The 22,081-nt window shown below is 37.5% G+C and overlaps 1 protein-coding gene across 3 annotated transcripts; it reads right to left on the minus strand.

Annotated features, from left to right (window-relative positions):
- Positions 1-1,291: 1,291 nt before the first annotated feature.
- LOC110049733 (cytosolic 10-formyltetrahydrofolate dehydrogenase-like) lies at positions 1,292-21,649 on the minus strand. 3 transcript variants are annotated; one of them, XM_089276143.1, is made up of 28 exons: positions 21,354-21,649; positions 16,469-16,878; positions 15,104-15,269; positions 14,407-14,511; positions 13,553-13,609; positions 13,345-13,377; positions 12,539-12,676; positions 11,943-12,071; positions 11,298-11,386; positions 11,070-11,138; positions 10,827-10,899; positions 10,172-10,291; positions 10,012-10,074; positions 9,647-9,711; positions 8,856-9,006; positions 8,479-8,549; positions 7,340-7,445; positions 6,813-6,900; positions 6,385-6,478; positions 6,005-6,104; positions 5,286-5,334; positions 4,822-4,871; positions 4,455-4,528; positions 3,856-3,947; positions 3,493-3,598; positions 3,130-3,211; positions 2,738-2,855; positions 1,292-2,605 (listed from the first exon to the last, which is right to left on the minus strand). In XM_089276143.1, the coding sequence occupies exons 2-28, from the start codon at positions 16,837-16,839 to the stop codon at positions 2,550-2,552; spliced, it is 2,715 nt and encodes a 904-aa protein (XP_089132269.1). In that variant the 5' UTR covers positions 16,840-16,878; positions 21,354-21,649; the 3' UTR covers positions 1,292-2,549. The 3 variants fall into 3 exon arrangements, with proteins under 3 accessions (XP_089132269.1, XP_089132268.1, XP_089132267.1); XM_089276142.1 differs by lacking the exon at positions 21,354-21,649 and adding an exon at positions 17,847-18,177; XM_089276141.1 differs by lacking the exon at positions 21,354-21,649 and having other exon boundaries at positions 16,469-17,031.
- Positions 21,650-22,081: the final 432 nt, after the last annotated feature.

The raw sequence follows: 22,081 nt of genomic DNA on the forward strand, positions 1-22,081 counted from the left end.
AGAAATGTATCAAGACCAGTATGCAGTTAAGGAGAATTTGTATGTGGTCATAAGGGCTCAAAGATATAGGCACACTTTCAAATCTCCTAAGAAGTAATAAGAAATGTATTGACACTAGTAAGGAGAAATTGTATGTTGGAATCAATGCTTTGAAAGGCCAATACATCGAAAATTCTCCCAATCAATTCTAACAGAAATACGACCCTTGGTAACGAGCACCAGGTCCAATTACATGTACCAGTTGTTGAGAGAACTAACGAGAATTTGTTGTCAGCCAAATTCTTGCCTTTTTCAGGATTATTTGAGGATTAACTGGTACATAAATAAATAAATTAATAAATAATCATCTCGATGCATGGTCTCTTTTCCCCACAAAATAGTTTTTACTTTCCCCACATTTTTGTTATAGATTTCAAAAGTTTAACTTTTTCCTGCATTTTTTAAGTTTTCCTGCGGGTGGGTCACTTTTCCCTGCACTCTCTTGTTTTCATGTTCTGTAACATGTCTACCCACCCTCTCTCCCACAAGCAAAAGTCACGTAATCTACTTGATGTCATGCAATCATCCCCACCCCCTACCCCCACAAGATACCCTGTATAACACAATCTAGGATAAGATTGTGTGACTCCGTTTCCTCTATTTATTCTGGACGAAATATGTATACATCGCTCTTTAATTTGGCATGTGGTGTGCCTAGAGTGCTTTCGTCAGCAGAAAGAATGCGACAAAATTTTGCGTGTGTCCGGACATCCAGAAATCAACCCATGTAGACATTTACGAAGTAATGAAATCGCCAGGTTTTTTTTAAATCTTTATTTCACAGATACACTTGTCAATAAATAAATAAATAAATTATAATATTTAGAGGGGAAACCAAATCAGCCTTCGCTGGCTGTCATGTGCATCCTCTATACTGGTCAAATTGTAACTTGGAGTGTTAAGGCTGGTTTTCACTAGAGCATAAGCACAAGCACAAGCATAAGCACAAGTGAAAACAGCTGCGACAAACATAAGCATAAGCAGAAACATAAGAAGAATGAACCCACTTATTTGTCTTGTGCTTCTTTCACTAGTAACGCGCTCGACATAAACATAAGCATAAGTACAAGAAAAACAGAAATGTTCATTTTCCGGAGAAAAACTCTCGGAACAAGGCAAAAAACAACAAACTCAACCCACATATGACACCAGACCGGAATCGAACCTGGGCCACATTGGCAAGAGGCCAGCACTCTCACCACTGCACCATCAGTATTCAGTATTCAGTTAAAAAACAAAACATACATGTGACTGACAGAAGGAGAATATTGCCTTTTATTCACCATCTCAAAAATACGATTGTGCAAATTGGTTTTGCTTTTATCAATCAAGTCTGTTGACATAAAGACAGCTTTATTAATAAAATACTATTCTACTTACTACTAGTCAAAATGACAGGCACTTTAAAATCTGTTGCTAGGCAACAAATGACCGTGAAACTAGTGTTACAGCTAATTGCAATAATTATTATACAAATACATGTAAGGCACATTCTTTGAGGTATTTCACAAATAGCCTGCAATCAGCTTATGTCACTAACAATTCTACGAAATTTTGAAAACTAATATTACATTGCGTGGAAATTTATTTTGAAGTTGTACTTTTAAGTTGTGCACACACTTCCTTACTTTAGATTTTACACACCATGCTTTGGAAGATATTATATTTCACATGCTGGTAACTCTACCTGCAAAACATAGTTGACTTAATATCATGCAACATAAATTTACAAATAAAATGCTTCCAGCAGATGAACACATTAACTTTCATAACACTTCTGAACAAGCTTATACATGTGGTAAACATTTTCAATAGTGTTAAAATCCCTGAGATCTCACCTTTCTGTAAATCAGTAACATAGTGTTATTTTAAACTTACTTTATGGAGAATATCTTGATCAAACTGTCCTTGTCCTTTTGCTGCTGTGGTTTGTTCAGTATCTCACAACAGTCTTTCTCTAACAGGGGCAGATCTAGGGGGAGGGTGCCGGGGGTGCACACCCCCTGAGATGAAGCCTTCTTCTTTGTATTCACTTTTACAATTTGTTTACCTCACCAGTCAGTTACCCCATTCCTTAGTGGTGCACCCCTTCTAAGGAAAATCCTGGATCCACCCCTGTCTAATGTTCACTTTCTCCTACAGTTTCTCACTAGTTTACTTGTACCCGTTGAGACTGGTCAAAATAGCAGGATATGTCTGATGTAGTACATGTAGTTAGAATAATCTGATTTCTCATGTAATAATCACAGTTCTCATATCATGACCAGCACGTATGACTTTGGGTTAATGTTTCAAGGAGAAATTGGGAGTTGATCTCTACAGAATTAATACATGCCATGACTGGGATTTTCTATCATTACTTGTATGTCATGTTTTTGCTTTGCACAGAACAGAGTGATTTCATGTTTTAGTTGTCAAATTAGGGCTCATATTTTTAGTGTTACACCTAAGTTAACACAAACATTTTGCATCTTTTTCTTCTTTAGCAGTGACATGCAAACAGAATTATTTCAGTATTCAACAGTGATCACTTTAGTCTTTAGGTATTCATTGAGTGCCTCTTCCCCTAAAAAAATTAAAACAAAAAAAGAAATATTAACTAAAATACAGTAAACACAATGTAGAAAAGGTAGAACCTCTAATTACACTTCTGAAGGATTTGTCATTCCAACACCAAATTATTACACAAAATGCTTACCTAAGTCTTTTCCAAAGCCGGACTGCTTAAAGCCTCCAAAAGGAGCAGCAACATCAGTCTTGTTGTATGTGTTGACAAAACATGTGCCTGCATCCAATCCATCAGCCACACGCAGTGCCTTGAAGTTCACAGAAAAAATGTTAAAAATTTTCTAACAATTATTAAATTAATTAAAAATGTTTAATCTTTCAGTATTGCATCTATTCAGTATTGCATCTACCACGATGAATAACAACAACCTTTTCCTCTTTCAGTATATCTATGCTAGATCCTGCAGTCTATGCATTAATCAATAAAACAGCACCATAAGTTGACAACACAGGGTGTAATGGAGCAACAATAATTTTTACACCCAAGTTGAAATTCAAGATTCCGGTGTTAATTACACTAACCTTGCTCAAGTCTTTAGTGAAAACACCAGAGGCAAGCCCATACTCTGTACCATTAGCACTCTTCAAAACACCTTCAACATCACTACAAATAAACAAGACTGCATGGTTAATGCCAACCCCTATGACATCATAGATCTTGACACCTACAGAAAGTTCAGGCCATCAATCACCTGCGTGATTAACAGTGTATAACCCATCAGAGATTAATGCTCAATGCACAGTATCAGATTTTCAGACCTGCATGTTAACATCAGAATTATCATCTGACAAGTTGTGACAAAATGAAAGCAATAAGAGTGTGCATCACTTTTCAAATGTTCACTGATACACACTGGAGGTAACTGTACATGTACATGTACTCACCCGTCTTCAAATTTAGAAACAATCATAATTGGGCCAAATGATTCCTCCTGAGACAAAAACGTGTTGTCCTTCACATCAGTGAATACAGTAGGCTCAAAGAAGTAACCTACCAAGATAAGAAGGAAGATACATTATTTTGTACTAATTGAAGTAAATAATCAAAATATACAACATTAAAAAATTGTCTTAATACTCAACCAAAACATGATCAAATTCTCCCTAATTGTGCCATAAGATGTAAGATTGACACTGTCAAAAAGACTTTTTGAATAAGTGGCAGAAAAGTTAAAACTCTTGTACAGCTTTGCTTGAATAATTTAATTCATATTCGTTGTTAGTCTTACAGTACATGCAGCATCAAACCTGGCCTGTCAAGCTGTTTGCCACCATAAACTAATGTTGCTCCTTCCTCCACTCCTTTCTTGCAGTAATCAATAAGAGAGTCCAGATGAGCTCTGTAATATCAGAAAACAAAACAAGCTGAATAAATAAAACTGTTGGAGCGATCTGTGCTCATAGTTCTTTAAAAACATTTAAAACAGATCTAAAAAGTAAAATTGTCTCTAAATTTTCGACTACCTTCTGCGGTCTTCTTCTCTGAAGAAGACCGCAGAGGGCAGTTGAAAAATTTAGAGACAATTTTACTTTTTTAGATCTGTTTTAAACGTTTTTAAAGAACTCAATAAATAAATAAACATCCAACTAAGGGGTGGTTCATGAGAGTAAGCAATCCTTGGTGTGTTATCAGTTTATTTTACCAAACCATCTCAGGGCTGTCATTAAGGGCCGTAACCTGTAACACTGTTACGGCTACAGGTCAAATTGCCTGTTGTTGATAGAATTCACCCACAAAGTATATACCAGTTTGCTATGGGTATGGACAACGAGGCTACAGGTGACTCAAAACTTAGTGACACCCCTGCATCTTATTGCTGTCATTGTTATTGTTGTAAAAAACTTACTTGTGATTCTGAGGGCCATGATCTGTTGAACGATCAAGGGGATCTCCAATTTTCATTTTTTTAATCTCTTCAACCTACAGTGAGTTCAAAACAGATTTTAGTTAAATTAAATACAGTACTTAACCACAAACTTTCAAAATTGAAGCCAGTAAATAGCTCAAATTATTCCATTCAAGTCCCAGGAGTGATCAGCAAGCAATTCTGCTTTGTAGTTATGTAAATTATCTAGCAATTAATTCTTAGAGTTAATATCAATGGCAATGCAGTAAGCAAGCTTGGGATACGATGGGTCAAAACAGTCTACTTGCATACTGGAAAAAAAATTGTAAAAAAATGAATATGGCTGAGAAAATTATGCTTGACTTACCACTCTGTGGACATACTCATCATGAATGGACGCTTCAACAAAAAGCCGACCTGACAAAAAAAACAAAAACAAAAATGTACGTAATTAAGTTACCAAGTTGCATGCAAATAATAAGATGAATTGCTTCATCACAAGAGAACATGTTTCACTACTTTTAACATTTTCCAGACTCCAAGAAGAGAGTTGAAAATACAACATGTTGCAAATATTTGAGGTGTTTGGAAATGAAGTAAAACACTGCCTTGAGTGTTTGATATATCTTCTCTATAGTATCGAGACTTAAACTAAGGAGAAAATGGGACAAATAAAATTGTAAGACGTTTTTTTTTTAAAGTTTTTTTTTTCAATCAAGCTCGGATATCTTAACACAGTGACAGTGTTGAACCCTTGTTTAAACTTGAGGACAGAACAGCATACACAGTTACCTGTTATTATTAACAGTTCTGAATCAATATTTCACTCACCAGCAGCAATACAGTTTTCTCCTTTGTTGAACATACAAGCCATCATTCCCTGGTTATAAAAAATATATATTATTCTTAGGTCTTCATTATACTCTCAATAACCATCCAAGCAGAGCCCTCTGGTTCTGCTCATAATCATTTATTAGACCTAGTTAGCTTAGAGAACTACTGTGTGTGTGTGCTTTAGAATAATTCAGTGTCCCTCATAGTATTGGGGTCTAGCTTGTAATGATCTTTCTCTCCCTGAGTTCAAATAGTTACATGTTTCATATATTTACTTGAATATCTTCACCATCTATGGGTTTATATGAGCTTGGCTAAGCTCCTAGAGCACTGCATCGTTACATGTATCACAGAGGTCATGGATTTAAATCCTTTGAATTCAATCCTGAATTTGTCAGGCTTAACTTTCACAACTGCCTTTAGTTGAGTACATAATTGCAATGATCTTGTGTCTTTAACTCTTTCTCCTACAGTTCAAACATATGTTTCACATATTTGCTTGCTTACAATAAGCATTGAAAGACAACAAGAATAGTGTGATGCAATCTGACTGGGTCACGTGGCAGCTCTTTTATCTGGTTGGGTGTCACGTGAATAGCTCGATACCCTATAAGGGAACAAAAGAACAAACAATGGAAACAATGCCCCTAAAACAATAACTACACTAATAAAACAACTATAGCAGCTTAAGAAAGCTACTACACTTCTGTTCTTACCTGTCTCACGGCTCTGTCCATATCACAGTCTGAGAAGATAATGAGTGGTGATTTGCCTCCCAGTTCCAAAGAACACTTCTTGAGATTGCTCACAGCACAACTACATTGTTATATAATGGAGAAAAGAGAAATATGTCTGAGAATAACAGTACTATACTTAACAAGCTTTATACACAAGCTTTATACACAACGTCATAATTCTCGATTCTGGTCTCTGCAACATCACTAAGACTGCACATGTGTTGCTCAATATTCACAGAGGATGCAACATATTACACAGTGTTTTAACCAGAACAAATTTGTAACAAAATCAGCCAGAATAATAACAAGGAACACACCACGCAATAATAAATAACAAATGAGTACATGTACTTGGGTACCTTTCCATAATTGACTTTCCAGTTTCAGTCGACCCAGTGAAGCCAAGCTTTCTGACATCAGGATGAGCACAGATACGATTACCAACCACAGACCCTGTAAGGAACAACAGCCAAAGATGAATCACTAACTGAAACCTGAAGACCGCTTTCATCATCATCATCGTCGTCATCATCATCATCATCATCATCATCATTAAATCAGCATTGTCATGCCAGTAGACGAATAAGGCCATCACACTCTCAACCTAACACTCTTTATTCTGTGTTGCTGCTAGTCTTCCTAACATCTGATCTGATTAGAGCCCAAATTCTTACCAGAATTATGTAGCTCTATAAAATTTTGGAACCAAGTCTACAGTACTACTGCATTGAGTACTTTTAAATATACAATTACAATTTCATCTTTGTACAAGAATGTGGAAGTGTACCTGATCCAGGTAAAATGTTAATAACACCCTTTGGAAATCCAGCTTTGGCAGAAAGTTCAGCAAACTTGAGCGCTGTCAGTGGTGTCACCTACAAAATGATGGAATTAATAGATCAGTGTTATGTACAAGAGTACAAGATCAAGATATATGTTTTGGGCATAATGTTCTGAGGATTTCAATAATAGAGAGTTTGAGGACGACATTTACGGCAGACAGCAAACGGCAAAGATTACCTCTGATTTTTTTTCTTTTCTTGTAATCCTTAAATAAATCACACAAAAATAGAAAAATGTCTTCTACTACCCACTGCAAATACAAATATTTCACTCTACTGTACAGACAGCTGAAGACAGATGGCAAAAGTTTCAATTTTGCCGTTTGCCGTTTGACGTAACGTCCTGCTTACTCTCTCTAATAAGAGACCACTCCTACAAACTCTATATTATATCATTGTCACTTCTTGGCATGAGCTGTGTAACAAAGCAATTGGCTAGAGCTAACACCATCCTTGCACATGTGGTTCATACCTGGGCTGGTTTTAATACAACTGTATTACCAGCAGCCAAAAGAGGAGAGATCTTCCACGCTAACATCATTAGAGGATAGTTCCACGGCACAATTAGCCCACACACACTGCAAACAACACAATAAACACCCTTTACATCCATAGCAATTTGATTTGTGAGCAAGAAATATCAAATATTCTCCTTAATTTTTGTACATGCCAAATATTTCCCAAGAATTTTGCTTATGTCAAGACTACCACCCATACAGTTCTTAATTTTATTAAAATTTTCATTAACAGTTAAGTTATAATTGCTTCCTTTTTATCACGACAACATTGCCGTGAGTGGTGAAGGAAGAACAACCACAAATGACCAAAATAAGACCAGCGTATTGTTCCCAGTGCAAACCCAACTTACACCAAATGCCTTAAATTCTACTTGTAAATCACAAGTTACCTGATTTGTCCTGACAGATTCGCAATCATTTTGAGAGGCTGCACTTGTACCAAAGGTAACAAGCTCATAAATGCATCTGCTAAGAGCATGTGGAACAAAAACGAAACCTTCAATTTGCCCCAATCTATAAAATGAAGCTTCACTGTACCTTAAATGCTATTCTACTTCCTTTTTATCAAGGCAAAGATGCCAAGAGTGGTGAAGGAAGTGCAACCACTTAAGCATGATGATTTGTCTTGCTCATAAATGTCAGCCGGCTTCAACTACAACCTTAAAAAGCAAGGTGGAAAGGGGTGTCATAATTTGGGATTCCATGAACATGCCTCATCAAGGCACACAGAAGAAAAAAGAAAGAACAAGATTAGAGAAGATGTACGCAGAAGAGGTACATAGCATAAGTGCCTTGCTATAGAGTTCTTAATCTCCCAGGGAGGCTCAGCTAAGAGAGCTCAGTTGATAAAGCAAAACACTCAGGTATCACAAGTTCATTCATTTGATTCCTGTTTAAGCCTTTGCAACTGCTTAGGTTAATGACCCGTTAGGATCAATTCACCAATACAGTTGAGAGAACAAACAAAGTCCCTTAAATCTCATCTGAACTGACTGGGACTGTTATTCTCATTAATGGTATTCTCATTACGTATTCTGTATTATAAAAAGTCTCAAGTATGAAGTGTTACAGAAGAGCATTGTCCAGTACTCACCCAATTGGTACTCGTTTGGTGTAGCACAAGTTCCTGTTGGGTTTAGCATTATTGATTGGAACTGTCAGTCCCTGTACAGAAGCAGACATGACTGAATTTAATTCCATAGAACAATGTAGGTTCTAAGCAAATAATATCTAGAGTCTTAATTTTGGAAGTTTGAACCCCATAAGATTGAGCTTGACATTTACCTCTCAGCCCTGTTCATAAAATCCTAACTGCTGATAACAATACAAAGCCTAAGTAAAATGGAATTGTTTTTAACATTTTTATGTCATTCACAAAAAATTTGATCTCTCTTGGAGGTTTATTGCTTAACATTGTAGGCTTAGTAGTTATATAATCAATGAAAATATTTTCATGTACAACAGCTCTACCTGAATCTTGTCACTCCATCCAGCAAAGTAACGCAGTGTAGCAATTGACATACCAATGTGAGTCTTGAGAGCAAGAGTGTAGACAGCACCAGAATCAAGAGATTCTATTGTGGCTAGTTCCTCCTGGTGTTCTTCCATTAAATCAGCCAACCTTTACAAAACAAACAGAACAACAGTACATGAAAGAGAAGAATTCCAGGACAAATAAAAAAGTGAATATCTTTACAGTGAAACCTGTATTAAATTAATTAAGCGGACATTTTTGGGACACTCACTAGTGTCCACTTAATACAGGGTGTCCTCTCAAAGCAGGTTCTAATATATTTAGCAATAATAGTTATTAACCCTTTTGTAACACAGTGTAAGATCAAAGACTGCTCATAGCACTATGTCCAGCTGTCAGTCAATGCATGAATAATCTACTTTGCTTTTAAATGGTATTGCTGAACAATGTTAAAGGTCTGAGCTGAGCTTTTAGAAGTAAAAAGCCCTTGAAGTGTCCACTTATTGCAGGTTTTGTGCAACAAAATGGCTTAATATTGGTGTCCACGTCTGCTTAACAGAGGTGTCTGCTGAATGCAGGTTTATTTCACAGTAAATGTGGGAAGAAAATTTAGGGACTCAAGCTGGTGTCCGCTTAATATGAGGTCCGCTTAATACAGGTTTCACTGTATTTATTTTATGTTCTGACTGAAAGGCTCAAATGTCTTCTGGCACAACTTCTCAAAGATGAGTTAGATACCAGATAACGAGACATTACAATTTGCCAGAAAGAAAATTAAATTGCTTACTTGTACATCAGGTGTCCACGATCTCTTGCATTCATTGTTCCCCAAGGCCCATTATCAAATGCTTCCTAAAAAGAACCAAATGCACAATACATGTAACATGACTCATACCACCAACCATGAAGAAAATTATTATCTAATGGTAATTTTTTAGTGACTAGTCTGACTTTTCCTGATAATTTTTGATTAAATAAAAATATTTTACCTCCAGCTAGGCCAGTGCCAAGCCTGATAATGAGACTACCTGACTTAACAGCATTTTTTATTACTTCCAATCTAGCTACCCACTGCCCCCACCCCCTCTTACATTTAGTGATGTAGTTCAAGGCCTCAAAAAAGAACATATTAATTAAAATTCATTTATTAACCTTTGCTGCTGCAACGGCTTTATCCACATCCTCAACGCTTGCAAAAGAGACTTTTGTAAGTACCTTTAGGATATAAAAAACAATCAAGAAATATATTAGTGAAAAAAGCAAAGCATTTAGCACTCTTATCTAATGATTCACATATAAATTTATTTCTTACAGAGCCATCAGTTGGGTTGATACAATCAAATGTACGTCCACTGGAAGAGTCCACAAATTCTCCATTGATAAACAACTGATACGGCATACGGACTGTCATGTGGTTCACATCCATGTCAAGCTGAAAGGAAATATTAACTTAAGGTTAATGCATCGTGCCAATGAATGTGATTGTTGAAACACTTCAGTTTTCACTCATTTTGCCCGTCCCCGCCCCACTGAAATGTAGACAAAACACTTTGAGCAGACAAATGAATGCATTTTGCCATTTTCCAACATTGATAAGGGGCAAGGGGGTTTTGACAAGTTCTTAACTCGTAGCTATGATCAAACTTCAAAACATTTGCATGTGTTTCAACTAGATGTGATGAGGCTTGTAGGCCTGCCATTTCTCCCTGAATGGAATGCTATATCCTCAGCATTACGTTTCAGTTGGTTTTGCCAACTATTACTTACAGGTACCATGTACATCAGTGCACAGTTATCCAAAGAAAGGATTCTTAACCCAATGGAGCATGAATGCCAATAAAGAAAAGTATGAACACAAGGACCCTGGTTAAGGTAAAGCTCTCAATGTTTTAGAACCAGGTATGCTTGTTATGGTGCAGTTCAGTTGTAAAACCCATGGTGTATTATTTATTTTGTCAGGTACTTACAGTGTCACAGGTGAATTCCTCTCGGCCTCCGCCACGAGATCTCAAGACAGACAAACGAACAAAATCTGCATATCTGAAGGAGGAGCAAGCAAAACATAATCACCTGTGACAACAGCTAACCATGCTTTTCTTAGTCATATTGTCAAATTACACCCATTGCCTAGTCTGGTCATGAAAATCACCTTTATTCAAAACATTATATGTACTGTACCATACAACAGATAACTTTTAACAGAACTATACCTTGTATTCATGTAAATTTCCTCTGCTTCTAGTACTACAGAGCACTTTTCTTTCACTTCCTCAACAAGCCTAAATGAAACATGCCAAGGTCAAAGATAAGATTGCTGCATTTACACTTAAAACTATAATGTAAAGGCACCTTAGGCAGTCTTCTTCACATATGTTTGTCTTTCCTTGCCACAATTCTATGCATTACAAAAGCAAGAGAGTAATCTTGAAGGAAATTACCTGGTAACATCCATAGAGCCTGCACCAGCCTTGAAGAAGTCAGTATCTTCTACAATGTCTGGATTTGCCAAAATTCCAGACCAAATTTCCTGTCAAATAAATGACTAGATTAAGAACTGTTGTGCTGATTGTGGACAATTCAAATAAACAAACCATTCAATTGTAATTTGAAAATACACTGTTAAGAATCCAAACAGGTGTACAGTTGATCGGTAATCAATTGACATGGCAACACTGTGCAGATAACCTCTGCCACCCCAAGAACAAATTCAGCTAGTGCCAGGATAGAGGATTTGACTTGTAAGGTCAAATGCAGCAAGCTCGCAAACTAACTTAACTACAGCAAATCACAATCTGTGATGTGTTCACACTTGGTGCCAGAGCACTGATGCTTAGGCGAGGGCACAAAATAGTGCTGCGTTCAGACATTGGGTACACTAAAAACCCAAGTTACTCTTACTACCATTTAGAGCCCAAGTACAAGGCCAAGACTTTGTACCAGGGCACAGGCACTGTGCCCAAATTCTGGTGTGAGTGCTTAGAAAAATGGTGTGTTCACATTAGTGCCCAGTGAGAATCTTGCTTGGGCACTGTACTCAGGCACCAAGTGTGAACATGGTGTTAGAGCACTGACTGCTGTTGTACCCTCAGTTTGCCTTCCATGACCCTCTCCTCATCAGTAAGTTCAATGGCTTCTGCCGCTTCTTCTGCCTGGCCAAACTTGGCTGCCTGGATCATGCGCCCATCCTCAAGCTGAAGTGTCTTGACAGTCAACTGCAAACAAAAGGAATCAAAGCACAATAATTTCTTTACATCCGTTAGTCATTGTCACCGAAACAGCAAAAAATGCTGCATTTTAAACAATAATTGTTTAAAATGCAGCATTTTTTGCTGTTTCGGTGACAATGACTAACAGATGTAAAGAAATCCAATACTACAGCTTTGGGCAAGCTTAATTTATGATGTACTAACCCAAAAGTCATTCTAACCAGCCCCCCAAAATTTCATCTCTTAACACTACTTCAGTCTGGAATTTGAATTTCCTTACAAATCTTTCCAAGGACCATTACTTGTACAACACGCAAGTGAAGGACAGGATCCACTACAACAATAATATTGCAAATTCACTATTCCTGGTCCATTGGACATGACTCTCTTTGCACGCTGACCAACCTGTAGTTTTGACAATTTCTCAAATCCATTTTAAAGGAGTGAACTTCAGTCTGTAGTTATTGGCTTACCATCTTGCCATCAGTTCCAGTCAATGTCATACCACCACTGTGAACAACAGCAGGTGTGTCTAAACCCTCAATTGTCACAGGTGCACCCTCAGGAGGTTTCTCACCAGGTGTCAATGATGAACCATAGAATGTTACTTGCTGTAAGAGAAGGAAATAACTCAAATTAAGCAGTGAATGTTTTCATAATTTACAAAAACTGCTTGTTTTAGTGATGAAGGGAAGCCGTCCTGGACACATTTTCCTAATATTCTAAAGCTTAAGACAGACTAACAAAAGCTTGTAGATCTTCCTGATTGACTGAGAAAGTGTTTGCCTGATTGGTGGCTGTTTATGATAGCTGCAAGTAACTGCAGATGACAAGAGTGATCTACCCCATGCTCACACTAAGCATAAATGTGCTAGCATTTACAGAATCAGACAACAGTAATTAAAGGGCTGAGTGGAATAAAGCCCCAAGTGACTTTTGGAAAACATTGAGGTAACCAGCATTGAGGTAGCCAGCAATTAATACAGTTTACTCTGGTTTTCATTATTGTCTCAAAAGAACTAGTAATTACTACTAGTTCTTTTGAGACAATAATAGAGTAAACTGTGAAAATTGTTGCTAGGTATAAATCAATGCTGGTTACCTCAAAATTTTCCAAAAGTCACTTCAATTGTAGTACTTGGTTCATCTACTAACAACTTAGAATTAAAACATCTCAAGCAAGGACCAAGTACAAGCTACAACCCTCTCAAGTTTTAGTAAAATTAAGTAACAGATTGATGGACTCAAACATAGAGTATTATAATTTCAAAAAACTCACCTGGCCATCAATGATAGCCCAAGCCCCTGGAAGCTGCAAGATTAAATGAAAACTTTTAATTAGTTATTACTTTCAGTTGAATTGTGCTAACTGCATATGTATACATGTACCTGTGAATCTGACAGGAAATGGACTTGAAAAATACCAATACATGAAATTGTGAACTTTTATGCATTATTGTTTTTATTTGAGTATTGTTAGCACTCACTTTATCATTTCCACGAATAAAGTTGTGCAGCACCTCTGCTGGTTGAGCAAAATTTATCTGCATATAGGTGACAAAATTTAAATTAGAAAGGGATAATACTTAATCTACAAAGCAACCCTGACAAATAACAAATACCAACTCCCTTCTTAGTTCCTCTCCTTTATACTTTATGCAAATATTCACTGATCGTTAGGCAATGACGAACATACCATTAAAAGGAACCACATAACATTTCAGGTCTGAAGATGCTATAACTGATGCCAGTCATGGTAATAAATATAAAAATTGTTTGTCACTGACTAAAAACTTTTAAAGTGGATGTCTCCATGACAATTCTGTAACCTTCATCGGCAATAAATCAACACTATTTATTCCATTGACGAAAAAGTTTTGTTTGAAAACAGTCCTAAGAAAATACATGCGCTGATTAAAAGTCGTGTTTCTATATCTCGATAGATACACAGAACTAGAACAAGCTGTTGACATAATGATGGCACGAGCAAAGAGAACTTACACTTTGATACACAAAGTTAACAAGTTGTTTTCCTTTTTTTCATCATGGTGTTTTCTAAAAGAAATAGAAAACATGTTCTCCATGTTTCTATCGAGTTATAGAAACACTTGTGAAAGTTTGGGAGAACTCGAAAAAGCTGTGGAAACACTCGCCTGTGGCTTGTGTTTCCACAGCATTTCTCATTCTCCCAACCTCCACTCGTGTTTCTATAACTCAATAGAAACACAGTACATGTTTTCTATTTCTTAAACAACTTGTACATTTGCTTAATTGTATGAGAGGGCTGATGCCCTAACCACCATCACATTAAATTTACTTATATTGAAAAAGCTGCATTAACCTTTGCCACTTCCTTCTTTTTCCAGATTTTATCATACGTTGCTCCTTCTTCTGGTTGAGGAATTCTTGGAGCCTTTCCGTCACCAATAAGGTCAACAGCTTCGACCTAAACAAAAAACGCCAACAGATAAGTTCAAAATAAACTGATGTTTACAATGGTTTTCACACAAATTACCGATCCAAGCACACTAGGGACAAGAGACAATAAATTTGTGACAATTTCACTGTTCTAACATACAAACACTACTGGTCAGTTTGCCAAAAATTTGCTAGTGTGCTCTTGGTTGGATTAGTTGCTCTAGCCTATCACTGTACGTCAATGATTCTGCCAGTTTTAGAATGATTTCAGTGATCTCAACTGAAACCTGGCTCAAACAATATTTTTATGTACATACAGTGACTACTAGAATTTCCAGTTTTTCATGACATTATAAAGTTGCTATATTAGTTTGTTGCTCAAAGTTCTGACTTATTATAACCTATTTCTGATTGAGGAAAATGCAGAATCAAGCTTACTTAATTTTGATATTGGAAGGGTGCGTCCAATATACATTATGCAATTGTACCAACGAACACTTCACTTCAAAATGCCCCTTGAATGGGTACTATTTACAGATGTATTGGGTAAATAATACTGTATACTAATAATATTTGCCATGCCATAATTATTTTTTATGCGAGAAATATATTTAACATACCATGGCTTTTATGCCTTCAGGATATAAGAAGCGATTGTAAAGAGTATCAACTGTCTCGTTTGGGTCAATATCCACACTCTTTTGAAGGAGGATAGGACCTGTATCCAAGCCGTCGTCAGCCCAGAACACACTGAAACCTCCCTGTTTATCTCCTTCCATCAAGGTCCTGAAAAAATAATTTTTTCAGCCCTAAATATAGTGCATCCAGGAGGTGGAGGGGATTTAAAACTTTCATTCCTTCTCATTCTCATTTATTCTTTACACCTGGAAATACGTTTCTCACATATTTTCAGTACAAAGACATGGAAACTCTGCCAATAAAATATAATTTAAAAAATACTTTGTGAGGTTTTCAAGCAGGTAATCCAGCCCAACTGTCTTCCTTATACCATGCCCTCTCAGTTGCCATTAAATAAAAGTTTTAAGAAGTGGTTTACATTATCCAGACTGTGACATAGAAATAAAGATTTGTTCAGTGGAGTTTCAACCTCGTATATGACTTTGTATATGACAGGTTGAAATTATCAAGTTTTTGTTGTTATTTTTTCTTTGTACAATTCTAAACGTCTTTTCATGGCAAGCACAACCAAAATTTAGGTTAGTTTTTCAATGTAACTCTACAGAGAAAATATTTCATGAGGGTTGCTATAATAGCTTTGCAACATGCATTTGGACTGCAAAAACAAAATGGCGCCCTAAACCACGTTCGCAAACTAATAAATTTAACAACGTAACATTTCAACAATTTCAACGGTTGATTTCAACAATTCATTTCAACGGGTTATAATGTATTTCAACACTTTTCCCTGAGAGCGAAATAAGCTGTTCAACCAGTGTTATCATCAAATATTTAATAACATTTCTTTTCAACAAGAAAGAGCATCGATCAAATGTACATCGACGCGACATTACCGGCCTCCGAGAAAGACCTAGTATCTTTTGTCTGTGATTTTAATCCAGTTTGACTCGTTTGCTAGCTGTTTGCTAACGAGCTCAACGCCAAACACAAAAGATAAAACAGCGACCTTTTCAATTTTCACGTCTGGAAATGTTTGTGAATAATTGGCTATTGTTACATCGTGTTCAAATTTTCGTCGAATTGAAGCACTAGAGCAGAGGCAACATAAATAAACAAACTTGAATTACCGAATACAAACCAAAAAATTTGTCACTGAGTCGTCCACTTTTGTTTTCTTAATATTTCATGGCCGGATGAATTCAGCTTTAGTTAACAAATGAACCATTTAGTTGAATAAATGGTTTTTACAACAAATGTATTTTAGGTTACGTAAACGGTACCCCGTAGTTCAAGAAATCGCCTGGAAATGAGGAAGACTTTTGCGTGACCAAAACAAAAATACTCACCAATTTATCGCTGAAGCTCCTCTGTGCCTTGGCAGCAAAGAAGGATGATAAATGATAGAGCCATGTTTAGGGAAATCAATCACATTCATCGGAATGAACTGTGAACAAAAGGGAAGAACGTTCAATTCAGCTCCGCAAGCTTTGTACGCATCTACCACGTCGGGAATCGGTTCTCCCTTGGTTCTCCACCGCGGAAACTTAAAAACTTGCACTCCGTCTTGTTCAGCTCCTACCGCGAGAACATCTGGCTTGCCTTTAATGTCAGGAACAGTGAAGACTCCGACAATCTCGTGGCCTTTTAAGCGAAGATTTTTGTAAACTTCTAAACCAAACTGGGACTGGCCGATCACGGCGACTTTCAAAGAACCCATTGCGCTTGTCGATGTGTAGATGGATCTTTTAGCTGCTACCTGTACAAAACGAAACGCAGAGAGCATTATTTGCCCAACTTGGCCACAATTTTTCGACTGGTAGATTCGATAAAAGCTTGATCTTTGATAACTGCGTGGTCACGGGAGCTAAATGTGCGGCGTAAACTTGGAAGCCAAACAGAAAACTTTGTTGTCCAAACTAGTTGGACTCGATTTACGCGCCAATCACAGTCAGCTACGCCGCGGAACAGGACAGACTGGTTATGTTTACAAACGACTGGTACGAGAGTAGGCGTTTTCGGGGGTGTGTTCGGGATCCCATTGTGCAAAACCATTTCATGTTCCTTCGCAAATCACAAACTTTCAGTGTCCTTCAGGGGACGCAAAGTTGCAAAGTCTGAATTTTAGGGGGTTTGGTTCTAATGAAAGCAAACTTTTTCAATAGAAATTAGCTTTCTGAGTGCATTGTACGTGACTTTGTACCATGCATGCAAAGGCGAATGAACCTTTTGACCTTCACTCGCGCGTTATCCTGAAACTACTGGCCGCAATAATTGTTTCCTTCCACTAAACGCGAAAATTGTCCACGGCTAACGGTGGCCAAAAAAGAGGCAAACAAGTTCTTAAATAGGAGCTCTCGCCTTTTCAATGAAAATTCGTTCATTGCAAAATTAAGTGCGATTACTTGGCGGAAAATGACAGCTTAGCTAGAGTACGTGTTTTAAAATCTGTCTATATTGATTATATTGTAACAGCCGTGAACTCTGAATTCAAGCTTCGAACGTATATGTCGATGATTAGGAAGACTTTTATACAAGTATGTTTCCAGTAATAGTGCGATTCACTTATTTGCGATAGGTGCTATATGTGAAAAAATATTTCAAACTTTCGTCACATCTCCCAACGATATAGGCGGTGGAACAAGTTGACAACCCGCCCAATTCTCGTTTGAGTAGCAATTCGCCAATAAAAGTCGTCTCGTCAATTCACTTTCATTTATTACTTACCTGGATTATAACCGAAACGGCAACAATTCTTTCCAACAACGACGTCGTCTGAGCTGCTCGTCTGCCTAGCGAATATCGCCCAAAATGGCTTCGCGCGCCAATAGGGATGATCTTATGTCTCGATGCGACCAGACAGAGTCTGTCTTTGAAGTGACAAATTGTTCACAAAGAGATCACAAGACAACAGCCTAACCAATGGTAAACTAACACGAAAAAACGTTTTGAAAGATTGCAATACTGCCTAATTTCAAAGGCCTAATCGCTTTCATGTCACATGTCGAAATAAACATGGTGGGCCTAATACATGGTAACAAATGCAGAATTGAATTTACATGTAAATGAGAACTAATAACGTACAGAGTTTTAATTAATGAATTTTACATCTTCTTTTGCCCTGCAACCTGTTGCTGGTGGGTTAAAATCTTCCAGATGTACAGAGTTTGACTTTTATGAAAAAAAAAAAATAGGAAAAGTCCCTAGGGGGTACTCGCTTGTATAGGTCCTCAGTATGCCAGGCCCCAAAGGGTAATGTTTTCGAGCAGTTTTGGTCTCAAAAAGAAGGGCAGGGTAATGTCAACAGTGCAAGTAGCATTTTGATGACAGCCACCACTATTCACAACACACCTGATGATTTCTGTAAACAGAAAATGTGACTCATCATTTCAGGCATCAGACTTGTTCCAGAGCTGTGGTTTAAGCTCCTCAGAGAGAGTATAATGAGGGGATTAAGCCAGAGCTGAGACACTATCCAAAAGTTGGGCAAGGACAGACAGTGGTGGAAGAACTTTGTTGCTGCCCTACATTCCAGTGGGCAGGGCCATAGCCAGAAAAAAATTGATTGAGGTAATGTCCATGAAAACATTATGACTGAGGCAATGTCCATGAAAACATTATGATTGAGGCAATGTTCATGAAAAAATTATAACTGAGGCAATGTCCATGAAAACATTATGACTGACGCAATATCCATGAAAAAATTATGACTGAGGCAATGACCATGGATAAATTCCCTTCCTAGGTATTTAGGATGTATATGATGACTATAAACAGCAACTAGTGAGACAATCTCAGATAGTGCAGAGCGCAATTGATAGCTCTGGTACCGTAGTCCCATAAGTACTCACCCCTGCTCGGTTCACTTCCGGTTTGTGTCTACCTTGGTAGTCTGCTACGACTTTTCCCCTTTGCAGTGTGTATGTTTCAAGGTTGTATTTTCATTCAAGGTCCAAAAATTACGCTCAAATTAATTACTACTGGTGTTTTACGTTGATTTTCGTTCATTTTACATTCAATAATACGCTGAAGCAGCAAACGTGACAATTTAGCTCTTCACACCAACTTTGTAACTTGATACTTTTGTTTTCCTCACAAAGGCATGTAATATGAAACCCTTGTTTTCTCCAAAACATACGGAAGATGTCCTTGTTTTTCGGAGATAAATGAAAGAAAGTTAAATATCTGATGTAGTGATGAGGAAACGGAACAGAAACGATGTTTTACTAAAAATGCAAATTTTTACCGATGAACAAGAACTAATTTAATTATCAGATAGTCACAAAATACCATTTTCTTTTTCTGTTGCCACCTTTGCTGTTAACAATAAAACAATTCAAAATTAACACACAACATTATTGATGGCTGAGAAGCATTTCAACGAAAAGTATTGAAGATAAACAGCGCTACCTGGCCGATATGAATGATTTCCTCAAAGGCTGATTAAATTAATTTGCGCTTTCATTAGGTGCCACGGTGTCTGCAGCAATATTTGAGCATTTTCCTGGTTTCTTTTGTTACAAATTTACAATTTGCGGAGTATTAAAGCCACTAACTTGGGAACTTTTTGGTCTCTCTTACAGACACAATTAAGGCAAGAAATAAACAAGCCGCTAAGGAGAAGCAATACATTTGAACCCTGACAAGCACACTATTGTAGATTGAAAACAGCAGATGATATTTGTTGAATGGACCTGTGTGTAATTCTTAAAGCTACGCAGCCACAGAAACGTTTCACTTTTGCAATAAAAAGGGACAATTGGCGCTACCTGAAAAATAACTGCCGTCCTTGGTCACATGACATGATACATAAAATACCGCGTGGAAAGATAGTGTTTAACACTAATGATGCTCGAACGCATGCGTCTTACATGTTGAGCTCTACCATAAGGAAAACCACTCAACATTTGTGCGTGATTCTGTATGTAATGTATCCTTCACCTAATATAGAAGCCACGAACACTAACTAATCTACGCATGCGTTTAGGGCAAATTAGTTTTGTTCTAAGGAGAATGGTACCACAAGGAGAGCAAGGGGTTACCTGAAACAAATATATAGCCTTGCGATGTTCAAAACTAAGTGACGGCGAGGAAATGTGTTTTACGTAGAGTACACATGTACCTTTCCCACCCTACCCCCACTACTTCCTTGGCTCTAGACTAATTAATTAATTGAAATTAATTAATTAAACAAACATTAAAGTTTACACCTTAGCGCCATAGGGCCATAGTGCCATAGCGCCATAGCGCCATATCGCCTTAGTTCCTTAGCGGCAGGCAGCTCCCATAACCATCCCAATAGTGCACTCTGCACTAAAAACGATTTTAAAAAAAAATGACTGAGGCAAGTGCCTCAGTTTGCCTGTTACTAGCTATGGCCCTGAAAAGGGTATATAGATTTTAACCATTTTGGTCTGAAACAGGGTATGTTTTTCACTCTGGCTTAGCATTGGGTATTTTGTTTACAAGGAACTATTGTTTGTAGCTCTTCTCAAGTGTTCTTGCAAATGAAAGCCAATTCTGGTTAGCTGTAGTGAAATACCAGAGCCATTTAGTAATTTTAGAGGTTTGAAATGGGGTATTGATTTTTTGCTTAGGTCTGAAACAGGCATAGATCCTTAACAGCCTCCACCATTTTACAGAAATCAGTCAGATTTTTCAGAATTTCTCAGAAACCCAGGAATGACCTGATAATAGGTCAAGAATGACCTGATAATGACCTGATAGTTGGTTGATCGTTTACAGCTTATGAAGTGTAACAATAGTAAATTGTTGAACTCCGTGCTCTGCATTAAATTGGCCACACTGACAAAAACATGTATCTCAAGAATTGGCTGTAGAGACAGGAAAGCCATGAACGTGAGCAGTGAAGGTGTAAGGAGATAATGATTAGTGAGAACTCGAGTTGAATGATCAATTTCCATAAAATGTAAATTGTAAAATATTTCAGACAAACAAATAATCAATTAAACCATCAAACAAATTTCATTTTGAAATTTTTTACTGGCAGTCCACGTTTTACAAATCCATATCTTACAAATCCAATCCAGTCCAGTCCAGTCCAGTCCATTCTAATTTTACAAGACCCTCCCCCAACAACTCCTCCCCTCTATCCCTAAGAGGAAAAGCAAAGCTGTTGCCGCGCTCGTGATCATGAGACGAAAAATTTGTGCTTTGAAAGCTACCTATTACATTCTACCGGTAAAAAGATTTACGATTTTTTTTAAATCTTACCTCTTCTTATCCTGCTGGAATGCTCAACGTCGGCCACAATCTTGTAAACGAACGCCCGAGCGACCCACTCGACATCCAATCTGTGTTTGATTTCATTCGTGTTCCACAACAGGATTCACCACAAATGTTCCAGTTCTGAACAAAGTTTTCCATAGCTGATGTCGGATTTCTTTTTTACGAAAGCACTATATGTGGTAGATTTATCTTTGTGTCGCTTGATCGCACACAAACTGTTGGTTGTTTGCACCGTCGCAGGCACCACAACAGTACAAAAGCAGTCAAGCTCTCGTTACAAAGTCCGTAGTTCAGAGTCCAAGAAAATAAAGTTGTCACCAGTCTCCTAAACTTGTACGACTCGCGCTGCGCATTGGTCAAGGCTCGACCGCAAAAAGGTACGGTCGTGTTTGTATCAAATAATTTCTGAAACGTTAACACCGTTTAAGCTTAGAATACCACAACCTAGGATCAGACGTTCCTTTCTGGTGGGCGAAGAGAGACGCGTACACGTAAGGACTGGGTGTGCACTTCGCAGTGTTCGTGCGTTACTGCTTAGTTAAAATTTTCGCGGGCATCTCCTCATAGACAAAGTATTTATCATAAGTTAAGTACAGGTGGATAGATGAACGATGACTGAAATGGATTAATTAACAGTATGCATCACAGTTTTCAATCGAATACTTCCATTACATTTTGGTTCCGGGGAAATCGATTGCTGAATATAAAAGGGA

The sequence above is a fragment of the Orbicella faveolata genome, unplaced genomic scaffold (assembly GCF_042242905.1).
Source record: "Orbicella faveolata isolate gen_17 unplaced genomic scaffold, um_ofav_v1 contig_4, whole genome shotgun sequence".
NCBI lineage: Eukaryota > Metazoa > Cnidaria > Anthozoa > Scleractinia > Merulinidae > Orbicella > Orbicella faveolata.

Bases quoted from the DNA above. Each gene is read 5' to 3' on its own strand.
- LOC110049733 (XM_089276141.1), bottom strand. From the start codon at position 16,905: ATGCTCTCTGCGTTTCGTTTTGTACAGGTAGCAGCTAAAAGATCCATC. The intron at 9,712-10,011 runs GTTAATAAATGA...GGTTCTTTTTAG, and splicing joins AAGCCGTTGCAGCAGCAAAG to GAAGCATTTGATAATGGGCC. The intron at 3,599-3,855 runs GTTTGATGCTGC...TTATCTTGGTAG, and splicing joins CAAACAGCTTGACAGGCCAG to GTTACTTCTTTGAGCCTACT.